Genomic DNA, 16,265 nt, shown 5'->3' on the forward strand with positions numbered 1-16,265 from the left:
ACGTAAACGAGCGTCTCTGTGACACGTGCCTGGAAGCGGACTGCTGGGTCCTGGCAGTTGCTTGGTAGAGGAGGCCGTCGCCCTCTGCTTGAGCCAGTTCGCACTTGAGTAGGAGTTGCTGTTCTGATGCTGGATATTGTCATAAGATGTGGTGGGAACCTTGAACTTGATCTTTTTTTTTTTTACTTTCCACTCATATATAAAGCTTAAGGGATGTGATTACTGTATTTGGCAAAATAGGATAATCATTTCACTTCTTTAATTTTTGCCAGGAAACATTGCCTGGAGCCAGAATAAGTGGTGGTCTTTCCAACTTGTCCTTCTCCTTCCGAGGAATGGATGCCATTCGAGAAGCAATGCACGGGGTCTTCCTCTACCATGCAATCCAGGTACGGTCAGACACCTGTTCCCGTGAAACCAGCAAACCTGCAGACCCGCTCTAGCCCGCTGCCGATTTCCGTGGATAGTCGTTTTGGAGCAGAGCCGCGACCGCTCATGTGCGTGTTGTCCGTGGTGCGTTGATGCTGCAGTGGCAGAGCCGAGTAGCTGCGACAGACGATGGCCTGACTGTGTCCTTCCGGCCCTTGACAGAAGAAATTTGCAGACGTGGTCTAGAGTGTCACTGGGGAGTCTCATCTTTCTTTGTCTCTCCCTCAGTTTGGGATGGACATGGGGATCGTGAATGCTGGCAACCTCCCCGTATATGACACTATCCATAAGGACCTCCTCCACCTCTGTGAAGATCTCATCTGGAATAAAGACCCTGAGGCCACCGAGAAGCTCCTGCACTATGCCCAGGTAGAGAGCAAGTGTTCTGATGCGTGGCTTTCCTGTCTTTGATTTATCACTCATGCACGGTTATTAGACCTTCATTGCAGAATAGAAGCAAATATATAATCATGTCTTTGGGTCATTGAAGATTGCTACAGAAAGTTATATAAGTGATGTTTTAGTGCAGGCAGGGAAGGCAAAACAGGCCATATTTGGGCCACTTCTGTATTTTGAAGTTATATTTCAATTTATTTTAAAATGTAAAATTGATTTTTCTCATACCAAAGTAACACATACTAATTTTAGAAAATTTGTGAAATACAGATAAACAAAAGAAGAAAGTAAAAATCACTTATAATTCTACTACCCCAAATCAACCACTATTGAGATTTTATTAGAACTTTATCATGATTTAAAAAATTTTTTTCTGGAATGAATATGTACTCATAGTTGTATACACACACACACACACACACACACACACTCACTCTTTTATGAAAATAGAATTATACTCAAGATGCTGTTTTGATAACCTGTTCAGCAGTATACTGGGAACATGTTTCCATTTTATTAAGACATTCCATTTTTGCATCTCACACTTTATTTTGGGCCTTCTTGGGTTATTGCTTGGTCCCCACTGCTGTGTTTACGTTGTTTACCTGTGTATCTGACTAGGGCCTGCTCCATCTGCGCAAGGTTCTGCGGCTCAGAGTGTGAAGTCTCCACACAGTGGCTCTATAGAAGTGAGAATAAATATAGTTAATCCAAAAATCAGTTTGTTCTCACTTGTTATGTTCTCAGCCCCGGGTACCTTAAATGTCTGTCATGGGTGCAGCTTCCTAGAATTCAGTTTAAGGAAAGTGAGATCTTTATCTGGAAAAACTCACTTAATTCGTTTCAGAAGGCGATGGCACAGGAGGGCACAGTTCTCATGAAAGGAGGCAGCGGAGCACTTGCGCGGGTGGCGCCTTTGCAGGGTTTCCATGTTGAAATCTGAATTCGACTCTGTCGGAACTGCTGCTTTTCCTTTCCCACTGGAGAGCACTAAACTGTTCTAGAAGGAGGATAGGATCTTGACTTGCCAGCCCGATGGGTGGCGAGGTTGAGGTTTCCGAAACTGCAGAGCTGATTGGACCTCAGACTGCGTGAGAACATGACCCTCCTCTCAGCTCCTTAAAAACAGTTCTCATTTCTCATGTGGGCCCAGGACCCATTGTCTCAAGTCACAGTCGCTGCAGATGCCATCCGGTTCTGCTTTCTAGCTTACCACGTAAGAAGCAGTCCCCACGTTCTTTTCCCGGCTCCATGACTGCTTCTGCTCAGGTGGACAAAGCGCTTAGCTCTGTAATAGTCTTTGAGCATTAAGACGGGGGTGGGAAGCACGATCCAGTTTTCTTCTGGGCCCATCTTCCACCTAGTGGGGGACCCTGGATTAGTAACTGACTAATGGGATTCTGTTGAGGCCAAAAGGGCATCACAGCTCCCATAATCATGAAGTTATACTAGAATGTTCTTAAGCCATGAGATGAGTGTGCTGTTTCAACCTTTCCTCCCCCGTCCCCATGAGACGGCACTCCCACTTAGGGAAGATAGGGCTCCTTATTTGTAAGACTTCTTGTTTTGGGATTTGTTGGCTTCGTAGTTTGCATCGGTCATCCTGTCAGTTTGTGTTCACTTTTAGCGTTGGTTTATAAGTTTTTGTTTCTGTGCATGGTGCTGAGCTGCCAGGAGGTTTTGCCCCCGGGGCATAGTATGATCAAGGGAACTCTTAACAGCGATTGCAAGAGCTTAACAATCTCTCCAATAAGAAATTGCCTTCCTCTTACTGTAACCACAGGACTTATTACAAGCCATGGGACCCTCTGTCAAGTAGGCTAACGGTCTACCTTCAAGGTGACTCTGTTACCACTAAGGGAATTAATAACAACACAGGTATACTTTAATAATTCCCAGGATACGCCGAGTGCAAATGGAGCATGAAAAGCAGGACTCTTACGAGGCAAATAGGGGCTGAGGAATTTCTTTTTCTTCATGAAAGAATGAGTCTCTTTGTTATTAAATGATGACGTCTGCACCCAAGCTTCTGACTGATACATAGTGAAAAGGGTGCAGTCCTGGGGAATAGTGAGTTTATTGAACAGTATATTTTTGTACTTTTTTGGGGGTACAGACTGACCTGTGGCAAGGAGATTACTTTGGTGTTTAAGTTGTCATGACACCATATAATTCACATGGAGTTTTTTATTAAGCAGTGCCCTAAATGGAGGTCAAGGCCCCTTTGGGCGTGGACGGGAACCATATCCGCTCTCCATACGATGGGTCGGGAGAATATTCTTGATACTTTTCTGGACAAAGGTCACCCGTTCCTTGATCTGGCCATGGTCCTTCTCGTTGCCACTGGAGCTTCCGTTCCTGTCTGGCTCCCTCTCAAGCGGTTTGCCCCCCTTGATGCTGGTCCAGTTCTATATCGGAAACAGCACAATCGTCGTGAAGTCGCTGAGAAGCAGAAGCTACGTGAGAGGAGCAGATACGGGTACAAGGAGCAGCCAGGCACCGTGACGGCTGATTGGTCGGTCTGCTCGGTGGTTTCAGACACCGTGGCAGCTGATTGGTCGGTCTGCTCAGTGGGTTCAGACACCGTGGCAGCTGATTGGTTGGTGTGCTCGGTGGTATCTGTGCAACAAGCTTCCAGTGCATCTGGCCTGACTCAGCGTTGGACACTGGCGGCTCGTATTCCAGTCATGGCGACGTCCCGCTGGATGACTAGTTGAGAAGCAAGACGGGCTCCACGTGCCACGCTGTTCTTGTGAAATAGCTGCTTTTAAGTGGTGTCGTGGCATTGGGAGCGTGGGGCTGCTGAAGCATGTCCATCCGGTGGCATCGTGTCCACTCACCGCAGTCCCAGCTCGTTACTGGGATCTTCACTGGCCTTCACTGCGTCTCCGTTCGTCACTGCTCATATGCACACATGTATCGACCCTCCCCACACTGTATGTGCTGGACACTGGTTTTCTGTGAACACACCAGGTCCTTTTCCCAAGAGTGTTTGGAACACTCTGCCCTGTTTTTACACGTTGGACTGCACCCCACAGACAGGAATTGCCTGATCATGTGCCTGATGGAACAAGTGGTGTTTACATGTGTCAGGTGATGCGAATGTGTGCTTTAGAAGGCCTTTCTTTTCCTCCCTCCCTTGCCTTTTACAGTGCCACACGGCTCTAGTTTCATGATTTTGTTCCCCTTTAGTAAAGGGCAAAGGGTATAACCTATCCATTTTGGTGGATTTTTTTTGTGATTTTTACTTTTTTAATTGAGATATAATATGTAATATCAGGTGTACAACATAGTGGTTTGATATTTGTACATATTGTGAAATGATCGCCACAGTAAGTCTAGTTAAATCCATCTCCACACGTAGTTACAGATTTGTTGTTCTTATGCCGAGATCCTGTAAGGTCTAAGCTCTTAGCCACTTTCAGCCGTGCAGCACAGTATTATTAATCATAGTTGCTCTGCTATACGTGACACTCCTAGGACTTACTTATTTTATAACCAGAAGTTTGTACCTTTTGACCCCCTTGCCCCGTTTACCTACCTCCCACCTGCACCTCTGGAGACCAGTGATCTGATCTCTGTCTATGAATTCATTATTTTTTTTAGATTCCACATATAAGTGAGATCGCACAGTAATTGTCTTTCTCTGTTTGACTTCACTCAGCATAATGCCCTTGAGGTCCATCCATGTTGTCACAAATGTCAGGGTTCCTTTCTTTCTGGCTAATGTTTCATTATGTATATGAATAACATCTTCTTTATGTAGTCATCCGTTGATGGACGTGTCCTGGCTGTTGTGAATAATGTCGCAGATAATTCCTTCTCCTGGCCAAGGCCTCAGGCTTGTCAGCGTCGTTGTCTCAGCCACCGCCCCCACCCCGAAGCCTGGCGCTCTCCCCAGTCCTTCCTTCTCTTCCTGCACGTTGTTACCTATGCCTTCCTGTGAGTCCTTTTCCCCTTCCCGTTACCACCACTGTAGCCCAGGCCTGAATCGTGGGCTGCAAAACATTCCCCCCTGCTGGGGTTCTCTTTAAAAACGCTGCTTCGAATGTAACGGTGCAGCTTCCGCAGCTTCCGAGCTTTGACTAGTGCTGTCCTCCTGCCCCCAACCCCGCAGGCGCCCGGAGGGTTCAGTTCAGACTTCGTAGCCTGGATTCCTGGTGCTCAAATGTTCTGCAGAAACATTGCTCCAGGAAAACCCGGTTTTGTTCAGCATCGGATCTCTCAGCTGGTCGTCACTGACTCATTTTGCGCTTGCGCTTTACTGAACTTAGAGGACCTCGCTAGTCAGAGGGATGTTTCCCGCAGAGCCCACAGTGTCGTGAGCCCTGAAGAAATGTCCCCAAGCAGTTGTAATGCAGTTGTAAGTGCCATGATGGGGGATGGACAGGACACTGTGCGATGCTCAGGAGGAACACGGAGCCCAGAGGTGGAGGAGGTTGGGCGAGACCTGAAGTTAGCCAGGCAGAGGCTTGGCGTGGGAGGGCGGTGCTGGCGGTCCCCGCCAGGGGGCGCACACGTGCGTCTGGCTGGGGCCTGGCATTGTGTGTCAGGTGAATGTGAAGGCCCAGAGGTGAAGAGATGTAAGGAACCGGAATGATGAGAGTGGCTGAGCTTGTAGGGGACAGCGGAAGAGGACACTACGGAGGGAGCCACATCGGGGCAGCGTCAGCGGACAGCGGAAGAGGACGCTACGGAGGGAGCGGGATCGGGGCAGCGTCAGCGGACAGCGGAAGAGGACACTATGGGGGAGGCCGGATCGGGGCAGCGTCAGTGGACAGCGGAAGAGGACGCTACGGAGGGAGCCACGTCGGGACAGCGGGTGGCACAGAAGGGAGTCGCACTTCACCCTGAGAGCAGCAGGGAGCTTCCGCCAAGTTGCTTCCCACGGGGGTTCGACCAATGTGCGTGTTGGCAGGTGCCTCTGACCACCGTGCAGAACGCGCGGGGAGGCCTGCGGGGTTCTGGGCTGCAGAGACCAGTTAGTGGCTCGGACTGTGAAAGTGGAAAATGGGTGGAGAGACATACCGCGGAGGTGTAATCATTAGGGCTTGGTGACTGAGTGAATGTGAGGAGCAAGTGGGCGTTCAAGGATGATACTTGGCCTGGACCAGCCACAGACAGCCGCTGACCTTGGCCTGCGCAGGAGTCCCTTCCAGGGTCCCCATAACCAGCACACCTGGTGGCCGGCTTCAGATCAGAGCCTGTAGTGCCCACCAGCGGCACGTCCAGAAGAGGGTCTCCGTAGGCGCCAGCACCCGCGGGGCAAATCCCGTGCCCTGAGGTCGCCCCGCACAGCAGCCCTTTCGCTGTGGTCACAGCCAGTCCTCACAGCTGCTCAGCCTGAGCGACAACCACACCCCTGACGTGCCCACAGCAAGCAAGGCTCAACTACAACAGGAGGGCGCACACAACCCACGTGAGGGACACTCCTGGAGTATCCGGCTCAGGTGACCAGAGGAGACTGTGCCACTGGGCCCCACAGGACACCTGCCACATAAGGCCACCCTGCGAAGACTGGGAGACATAGCAAATCTACCTAATGCATAGAAACAAAGACAGGCAGCCAAAATGAGGAAATAGCAACAAAAAAACACGTCATAAATGGACAAACAGTTCTTCAGAAAATGAACCAATCAAAATGGAGGTGAGCAATTTACTAGATATAGAGTTCAAACAGTCATTATAAGAATAATACTTAGAATTCTGGTTCGAGCACCTGGTTCCGCCAGTGAGACGGAGGAAACAGATACAGTGATACTACCGTTCAGCTCTGTACTGCGATCGTCGCACTTTGTCCCTTTGCTGAATCTCAGCTTTTTTGAAGCCTGTCTGTGGTGATCACTCCTCGCCCCAAACCCTTGGTCTCCTGTGCCATCTGCTCCTGCAGCCCTGGGCACCTGCTTCCTCTCCCAGCTGACCTTCCCCCTCCTTATGATACAGCGAGGTCCTAGGCAGCGGGGGCCATGTCTTGTTCCTCGCAGTGGCCACCAGAGCGATGTGTGACTCAGCTTCATCGCAGCACCTCCCCACTTGTTTGTGGGTAGTGATGGTCCTCGCGAAGAGCTTTAAAAGCTCATCGGATATGCACAGAGCTTCTCTGACTGTCCCGGGGATCTTTTGTCCTAATGTAACTCTTAGGAAAGAAAACATGGAGCCTCACTCTGTCCCACTACTAAAAATTCAAATCCTAAAAGATTTATCTTTCACACATTTATTGAGATACTAATTTGGGCTAGATGCTGTTCTAGGGGCTGGAAATATAAAACAAGAATAAGGCATCTTTTTTTTGCTGCCAAATAGTTCGGTAAGGAGCTGTCATATCTGTTTCTCCGTCCTGCTTTCCATTCAGACTCATGTCGAAGGCGGGAAGAAGGCCGTGCAGACTGACGAGTGGAGGAATGGGCCGATCGAAGAGCGCCTGGAGTACGCCCTCGTGAAGGTCAGCTGCGCGGGCCCTGCGGGAGCGGGGACTCGGGGGCCGAGGCCCCTCCAGCTGTCTGATGTTGCTGCAGTGGTGCCGTTAGCAGCAGCTGGCAAAGGGGACCCCCCAGACCAACCCTTCTCCTCCCCACCCCACCTCAGGCACCCTTGGCCATGTCCAGAGACATTTTGGTTGTCACTTCTGGGGCTGGGAGGTGTACCAGATCCAGGGGCCAGAGATGCTGCTCAGCATCCTGTGGCACACAGGACAGGCCCACATGACAGAGTTGTTAAGCCCTGAATGTCAGCAGTGCCGCGCCCGAGAAGTGCTCTTCTTTGCTAAGTTGCTGATGGAGAATTTCAGAGTTCTTTTGTTTTTGGCTTGAGAATTTAACTTACAACTTCCTGAGATTCATGTAGTGCAGGCTGCGGAATGAGTCTGCCACATCCAGGGACCCTTGAACTGGGGCCTCTGGAGGGCAGGGCTTGATCCCTGAAAGCGGAGGCTCCGTGGCTTTGAACCCGCCTGTGGGCCCCACCCGTGGTCTTCCCTCCCAGCCCCCGACACCGCAGCGGGAAGAGGAAGACGTGCTGGTTTCACAGGAGACATTTATTAATGTTCAGTCTGTGAAACCACTAGGCTAAAAAGTCTGTTTTATTATCAATTTAACTTTACTTATCAGTACTTCCTCTGTCACTCATGGCTCACTGTGCTGAGTACTTAGTGTCCATGAGCCCCTTAGCGCTTTATGCAGGTGTCGCACTTAACCCTGAACATAATCAGTCATGAGGCAGGTACTGCGTGATGTGGTGATTCAGGCTGCTGAGGCTTAACGAATTCCCAGAATTGGTGATCGGAGGCAGGATTCAAACCCATGCAGTCTGATTCTAAAACCTGCACTCTTAAGCATTTCTGTGATTCGTTTTTGTTAGCCATTTGGACTTAAGCCAATGTTTTATGTGATTTTTTCCCCCAATTTTTTTTGTAGGGCATTGAAAAATATATTATTGAGGATACTGAAGAAGCCAGGTTAAACCAGGAAAAGTACCCCCGACCTCTGAACATAATCGAAGGGCCCCTGATGAACGGCATGAAAGTTGTTGGTGATCTTTTTGGAGCTGGAAAAATGTTTCTACCTCAGGTTGGCAAAAGATTGGGAGGAATTTTCACAAGTGAAAGAAAAATTTTTTGTCTTTTAATAAATAGTAAGTTTGGGTATATTTCTCAGGTTTTAATTTGGACAAGAGCTCAGGGGCATTGAGACCTGGTCGTGCTTTCTCTGTTTTAAGAGTGATGTCCAGAAAAAGCCATCTTGAGGGTGATGTGGGAGTTCGAGGTCACCTGGAAGTTCTTCGCCCCTAATCTTCACGTCCTGATCGGGGCTACCTCTCATCCCCAGCAGCTGTCTGCTTCCTTCCAAACTGAAATACAACCCAAGGTTAATGTAAAGTTAATGTTAGTAATGCTTGATTTGACCAGCCAATATTCACCTTTTAGGATGCATATTTTGAAAAAATCATTACCATCTTAAATAGTGATATGCATTAAATGATATGTTTTGAGTAAAACCAGAACTCTCATTTTGATTTACAGCAGCAGAATCTGTCCCAATCAGTTAACGTACTCGCTGAGCCCTCTGGGTTCGGGGCTGTGAGGCCTACAAAAAAGGAAAAGGCCCTGATTTTTTTTTTTTTTTTAGTTATTCTATATTTAATTGTTACTTGTACATTCCCTTTCGTGACCTGGTTTGATCAGTTTAACGTGGCGCCTTCACCGTCTCACGCTCGCTCGGGACGAGGAGCATGTCCTGCCTGCGCGGTCTCCTCCAGTCTGTGACGCGTCCTCCGTCTTTGGTTTTCCTGATGGCTCCTTTTATTAACTTTTCACTTTTGAGTTAACTTTAGACTTACAGGCGGGTCGCAGATGTAATTTAAAGTGTGTGCGTGTGTGTGTGTGTGTGCGTGTGCATGTGTGTGTGTGCGTGTACATGTGTGTGCGCGTGTGCATGTGTGTGCGTGTGCATGTGCGTGCGTGTGCATGTGCGTGCGTGTGCGCATGTACGTGTGTGTGCGCGCGTGTACATGCGCGTGTGTGTGTGTGCGCGTTTGTGCCCGTGTTCCGCGCCCAGCTTCTCCCCACCCCACATGGTAACGGTCCTGCCTGACTGCAGCGCCGGCCTCAGAGCCGGGGAGCTCACCCCGGGGAGAGACCTTGTTCTGATCTCACGGGTGCTGTCACCCCTGTTTTCTTTTGTCCTAGGATCCCACTTTGCTTTTATGCTGCCTTTTCTAACCATTCCTCTTAGGCCTTGACTTTCGACGAGTCCAGCGCAGTCATCATGGAGACCGCCTCTTTGGGTTGTCTGATGTTTTCTCATGTTTGGCAAGAGTAACAGCGATGCTGTGCCCTTCTCAGTGGGATATGTCAGGAGGCCCATGATGTCACCCTGTCTCTTTACTGGTGCTATGAACTTGGATCGCTTGGTTAATGACGTCTGCTAGGTTTCTCCACTGTAAATTTACTTGTGGGGAGAAACTTTGACACTGTGCAAGTAACCCATGAATTTCAGCATCGTTAGTAGATTTCCTAAAAGGTTCTGTTCTTGCTTAAGCATAGACCTTAACTCTAAGTGAATTTCAATGCCGGGCATTGAGGAGAAGGCTGAGAAGGGGCTCATGGTGGAGGAGTGATGGGGGGCCTTCTAGGCAGAGAAAAGAGAAAGTGCAGAAGTTCAGAGGACAGAAGTTGTACCATTTGATTTCTAGCCTTGCTTTCCTGCTGTGCCTCGTCCACTGGAGCTCACTCCTTACCCTGCCCTGTCAGAAGTGGACTGCAGTGTGGCCAACCCCAGTCAAAGCATGCATTCTTAATTTGTGCCGAAATTTTGCAAGCAGCTGTTAGCAAATATTTAGGTGGTTTGGTCAAGATGTCTGACTCTGTGTGTTCTTCCCAGGTCATAAAGTCAGCTCGGGTCATGAAGAAGGCTGTTGGTCACCTTATTCCCTTTATGGAAAAGGAAAGAGAAGAAGCCAAAGTGCTTACCGGCACAGTAGAAGAGGAGGCAAGTCATTGGTACAGGCTCGTGGGCCCTGCGCAGAGCTGGCCTTGAAGACTTACGTGGGTGAGGTGGGGGCTGAGGGACTTGGCCGTGTTTGCCGTTAAAGGTAAAAGCGAGAAATGATCTAACTCTTTTGCCAGGTATCAGAATACCCTGGCGTTTTCCTTTGAATGTGGATTTATGACATTTTTAATTCAAACTCTCAAATTGGTCTGAGTTGGAATGGCTCAGACATAGTCTTTATAAATATCCCTCTTGCCTCGCATGCCCTCCCCGCGTCTCCTCAGGGAGGGGGTGCCGAGGGTGCCTTAGAACAGCGGTGTTGAGGAAATAAGACGAGCGAATGCCCCTCTGTGTTGGGCCTGCACCGTAACCCCTCAGGCAGTTGGGGTTTCTGCTGCGGCCTTCAGCGTGGAGCTGGTTTATGATTGAGCCTGCGTTGCTCCGAGGTGCTGGAACCCACCACAGTCCAGGTTGAAGCTCCCTGAGCCGACTGTTCGGGCGGGCCACCTTTGAACCACTTGGGCCTACAGCATCCTGCTTGGCGGAGTGCACGACTTGGGCTCTGGGGCTCTCTTTGAGGTTGTCTTAGTTCTATTACATTGCTTTCTGTGGCGACACTGGCCTGGCTCTAGAGAACTAGGTGATCCGCTCCCAAATGACCACAGTGGTGCTTAGCGGCCCGGCTTACTCCGCAGGACCCATACCAAGGCACCATCGTGCTGGCCACCGTCAAGGGCGACGTGCATGACATAGGCAAGAACATCGTTGGGGTTGTCCTCGGCTGCAACAACTTCCGGTGAGTCAGGCCCACGCTCTCACCGCTTTCTGATTTAAAATAAAGGCGTTACCAGGGTGGTTTACTGGGTGGCAGAGGTAGGCCATGGCAGTGGAGATTAGAGGCTATTTTAAATTTCCTTTCTTACCATGTTTTTGAATTTTTTGCATTGAACACACCTTTTCAAATCATGTAAGTTAGTAATTATTTAGTCCGTTGTATGTCCAGTAAGGACAAAAAGAATAGTAAAAACGATTCAAGCGGGATCCAAACAACTAAGACCCTTCCAGAAAATTGACCTCAGACCAGCAACTCTGACCAGAACGCTGGGCTCCTCCCCGTGGCCAGTGGCTTGTACCATATTCCTTTTCCTCTAAACAGCCATATTTCAGAGCCAAGATCTTCTAAGACTCTGGCTAAATGCAGTTTTATGAGACCGTGTAATTCTCTTTGCTTAGAACAGGACCATGCATGCCTCTTGCTAATGATGGAGCTAGATTTTGGGATGTTGTGTACAAGTAAAATCCCTTTCTGATGTATCTCATTAAAGTGAATAAATACTCAGCACAATTTCCTTGTGAGAGCTGATGACCTTTAGTAAATGTATATTTTGCTCCAATTTCAACATATTCATTATGATCAAAAGCCTAACGTAACTAATGCCTTCTCTGGTTCGTGTCCAACCCAATGCCCTTTTAAGTCACAGACTTCTTTCCAACGTGCAGTTTCCTCTGCAGAGAGGAGAGACTTGCTGTAGCCCTGGCTGTGCCCCCGCGGAGTTCTCTGCTGTCACGTAACGGTTACCCTTTCAGCGCCCTCTCTGCTCCCCACATGTGCATCTGGCTCTGCATTCAGGGTGGTTAAGCACCCCGGGGCGCGACTCCGGAAGGCTGGGCCGGGCGCGCTGTGCCAAGATGGCACCTTCCCCCCGACTGCCTTCGCTTCTCTTTGTCTGTTTCCTTACCGTCGAAAGACAGTGTTCTCTCCTGGTCCTGGAGATGAGGACTCTTGTTCTTGGAATGTACTTATTATTTTTAAAAAAGGTAAACATAATAGAGATACAGTAGAGGTTGCTGTAATGAGATTTTTACCTATAGAATAAGTTTTTGGATAAAGCGTTTGCTTCCTAAAACCTGCGAGACATTTCTGCCCGTGTATCACCTTTTCAAACCTGATGCTGTTGGTCTCCGTTTGCTTTCTTTATCACTATTAGTTACAATTCAGTTCAGCTCATAAAAATGAATGTTTATGGATCATCTGCTACGTAATGTGCATTGTGCTAGAGACACCAGAATGACTGAGTGGACCTGTCTCTGTTCGAGCTCTTTCCTGTTTATCAGGATAAATAGTCAGGTGCACATTCAACTGTGATAATGGGACAAGAATTGTTGAAAAGAGTGACTCGGAGGTAAACTTCCTAAATGTTCTCGAGATATCATTGTCATGTGTTTATTGTTTTTATTTTGAAAAATGAATAAATAGCTGAGAGAACACTGTCAGGAATGTTTTTCTGACAGTGTCTGAGGAGGCTGAGGACAGCCATGGCATTCTCAGGGTGCTGCTGGAGCTGAGTCGGCAGCGGCGAAAGCCCGCGCGCCAGCCCGGGGCTTCCCGTCCCGTGCGCGCAACGGCTGCTTATCCTTGCTCGTAAGCCTCACTGGAGAAACATCTTTTACAAAAACATAAGTGGATGTGCAAACTTGGGGTCTTGTGTCTCATCACACATGGACTCTTGGCACTGGTAAGTTTGATTTCGTGGTGTCAGCTCGTGGCCCCAGCGATGTGCCTTGTGTCGTTAACTGTACTTCCGCCGAGCATCAGTGTTCCAGGCCGGGCGCTCGGGCGAGTCACCCAGCTCATGAGTGAGTCCAGCCGACCATCCGGCATCAGGTCCTGATGCACTCTTCGTGTTCCTGGTTCTTTATCATTGATGCAGTAACCCTCGTGAAGCGACAAGAATTTCGTGTGTGTGTGGGGGGCGGGGGTGAGTAGTGGGGGGAGGAGAGAGGACTAAAAGCAATAGTCTAGACAAAAAACCGCAATTTTTATGGGGATGATGCAACAGAGTCTATGATCCTGTTAATCTAAAAAAATATAGCCCTTTTTAAGTAAGAGGCAGCAAGCATTTACTGAGATCAACAAGAAGAGCTCTTTGGGAATCATTAATTCAGGCAGAAGCACAGAGAATGTTCCAATGAGGAGACAAAGGCAGTGGGTATTTAGGAGAAAGGGAGGGGGAACAGTTACGTGAACGGAAGGGAGGCATTTCTGTCGGTGCAGATGGCACAGGGATGCTGGTTCTAAACGGTGTTTTCAGTTTTTAGTCCAGTCGTCGTAATATCTGCTTTTTCAGTTATCCGTGCAAAGTTCTTCGGGACACACGGTTGTGTAGGCCCCGTCCAGAGGTTATTTTGCCCTGTTTTAACATCGCGGAGGTTTGAGGCATAAGCCATACAAGGCAGTCCCTGCGGGACGGCAGCTCCAGATCCATGTTAAAGCGTCTCCGTCTACGTTATTGTTTACACTGCGGTGGGCTTTGTGAACTTGAGCGTTTGGGTGGATCTGAGGATGTATCCACCACAAGTCTGCAAATGCTAACATTAGTTTACACGTCACAATTTGTATAGTGCTCTTGTAGAACTGATTTTTCTTTTTTTGTCTTCCTGATTTTTTATTTTCCTTTTTTCTGTTTGTTTTTTCCTTTCTTTTTATGGTTTTGATCCTGTGCAGCCTGCCTCAATTATTGTATTTCTCATTTTACAGATGAGAAAGCCGAGACTCAGAGAAGTTAAGTAATTTATTCATGGTCACACAGTTAGCAAGTGGCATGACGTAATCAGAGCTTCTGATTCCAAGAGCTGAGACAGTCGATGTCTGTTTACCTCGCAGTGTTTATTCCAGTTGTAAAGTTAAACAACTTTAACTGTAAGGTCTAATATTAATTTTCTAGTTAAATTTCTCTTAAGAAATAATTTAGAGTGTTTTAAAATATTTTTGATGAGATAATTGATTACACGAAAGTAGATTTTAAATTTACTCTTTAAAACATCGACTTTTCCCATTCAACAGGTAATGCACACTGTTAAATTAGGTAAGAAAAAATAGGATATATTAACAAATATTTTAAAATTAGATGTCATACATCTAGTACTTTAAAAACTATGGATCTGGTGAAATTATAATGAGGCATATTTATATTTTAACCAGGGGTTCCTAATATAACTGTCTAGCGTGAGTAAAAAAAATAAGCAGCATGTGGCTAAGCATGAAGTACTCCGGAACCGTGTCCTGTGACGGTGTTCGGCTGAGTGAGGAAAATGACGAAATCCAGGCCGCCCCGGCCCAGCCTCTGCCCTGCACCTCACATGCCCAGAGGCTTTCAGCTTGGCGTGCATGTGTGTGTACATGTATGTGTATATAGTGTTACGTATTATATACATAGTTTCCAGTGTTATTGAGATATAATCGACATATAACATTGGGCAAGTTTAAGGTGGTGGTGATTAGATACACTTACATGTTGCACCATGGTTACCTTGGTAACATTAGCTAACACCTCACATCACACAATTATCAGTTCTTTTTGCGGTGCGAACATTTCTTAGACTTTCAGCTACATGATAAAGCATCGCTAGGTAGTGCTGTCACCACGTCTCCAGAACCATGTCGTCGACTGGAGGTTTGTGCCCTTGACCAACATCTCGTGTCCTCCGCGCCCAGCCCCTGCTAACCACCATTCCTTCCGGAAAGCAAAAGGGACTTCGTTACGATACTCGTTTTCTAAATTGTGTATATTCTTAAATAGCGTTGGATGCTAAAGTATTTATTTCGTGCAGCTTACATTTTTTTTTTTAAATTAGAAGCCTGAATTAAATGCTTGTTTTTATAGCTAGTATAAGTACTTTAGAAAGATGATTAAAAAATCAATATTTTTTTCATAACATTCATTTTATTCTCTCATGTTATAAAACATAAGAGTGTAAGAAAAGGCCTGTGGACGTGGGTAAAGCTCGGAGTGGAGGAGGGGGCGCAGGGGAAGTCCGGGGAGGGGGAGATGCGTGTGGGGGAGGCAGGGAGTGGCAGCAGGGTGGGGGGGGGGTTGGTGTGGTGGCCAGTGGTGGCATTGCAGCAGGCAGGGGAGGGCATGACCCGCTCCCCCCTCTCCAGGCTTCAGGCGCTTTCCTTCAGCCGGGGTCCCCAGGGCCAGCTACTTTATGGTGCTGGTCTCCGTCTGGGTCACCGTCTTTCTCCCTTCATCTAGCTAATACCCTTATTTTTTCAAAATTTGCCTCAGGTATCACCCTTTTGGGACACTTCTAATTGCCGTCTGCTTTAGATGGCCTCTCACAACATACCGTAAACGCCTCCATTGTAGCACTCGTCACACTGCTTTCTGATTCAGAACTTGCCAGCAGTTTGTCCACTCAGATCTGAGAAACTGACCTATGTGTTCCTTGAGGTGGAGCTGGGGGGAGCCTCCTGTCAGTATCTCAGTGCCATTGTCTATGCATAGACACAGGTGAGAAATGTCCCTCTCATCAGCGACGCTCGTGACCGTCCCCAAGGCCAGGGGGTCGGAAATCGCTGTTCTCAGGCCTCTGCTACCTCCCTGGCCCCTCATTGTCTCTCTCTTGCTGGCCCCTCTGTGACCCCTGCGCAGGAGCGCCCCTGGGCTTGGCCCTTGGACCTCCCTTCTGTCCTCACTGCCCAGGTTAGTGCTTCTCACACTGTCTCGTGCCTGTCGATCCCCTGGGGATCTTGTGAGAAGTCAGATCTGATTAAAGTAGGTCCGTACCTGAGGTTCTGCGTTTCTCCTGAGCTCTCGGGTGATGTCGGGGCCGCTGGCCCAGGGAGGACCACGAGGGTCGCGAGGCCTGGGCGGGCTTGTGTCGTCTCGTCCCGCCTCCCGACGGCAGCACTGTGTCGTATGCCGCCAGGGCCCGAGTTCCGTCTCCGGAATGAGTCCCCCACCCGAATTCCAGACTGAGATGTGCAGTCGACGACCCAAGAGCTCCGTTCGGATAGCTACAGGAATCTCAGACTTAGCGTTTTGAAAACTGAACTGATCGTCACCATTAAGCTGCCCTCGCTGCCCTCGCCGCCTCCGGTCTGCACCCCACGCCTGTCTCCTGGCTCCTCGCACGAAGCAGGCGCGCTCGAGACGCTGCGGCAGGTGCACC

General features: G+C 48.6%; 1 protein-coding gene across 4 annotated transcripts in view; it reads left to right on the forward strand.

Moving 5' to 3' along the window:
* The window catches only part of MTR (5-methyltetrahydrofolate-homocysteine methyltransferase), an 86,878-nt gene that overhangs the window by 42,160 nt on the left and 28,453 nt on the right, over nucleotides 1–16,265 (forward strand). For all 4 annotated transcript variants that reach the window (XM_016163416.2, XM_016163417.2, XM_016163418.2 and 1 more), the window contains 6 exons: nucleotides 273–389; nucleotides 658–798; nucleotides 7,178–7,267; nucleotides 8,238–8,390; nucleotides 10,203–10,310; nucleotides 11,006–11,106. In XM_016163416.2, the coding sequence (XP_016018902.2) occupies nucleotides 273–389; nucleotides 658–798; nucleotides 7,178–7,267; nucleotides 8,238–8,390; nucleotides 10,203–10,310; nucleotides 11,006–11,106 (710 nt within the window). The remainder of the gene's footprint in view (nucleotides 1–272; nucleotides 390–657; nucleotides 799–7,177; nucleotides 7,268–8,237; nucleotides 8,391–10,202; nucleotides 10,311–11,005; nucleotides 11,107–16,265) is intronic.

The sequence above is a fragment of the Rousettus aegyptiacus genome, unplaced genomic scaffold (assembly GCF_014176215.1).
Source record: "Rousettus aegyptiacus isolate mRouAeg1 unplaced genomic scaffold, mRouAeg1.p scaffold_m13_p_18, whole genome shotgun sequence".
Lineage (NCBI taxonomy): Eukaryota > Metazoa > Chordata > Mammalia > Chiroptera > Pteropodidae > Rousettus > Rousettus aegyptiacus.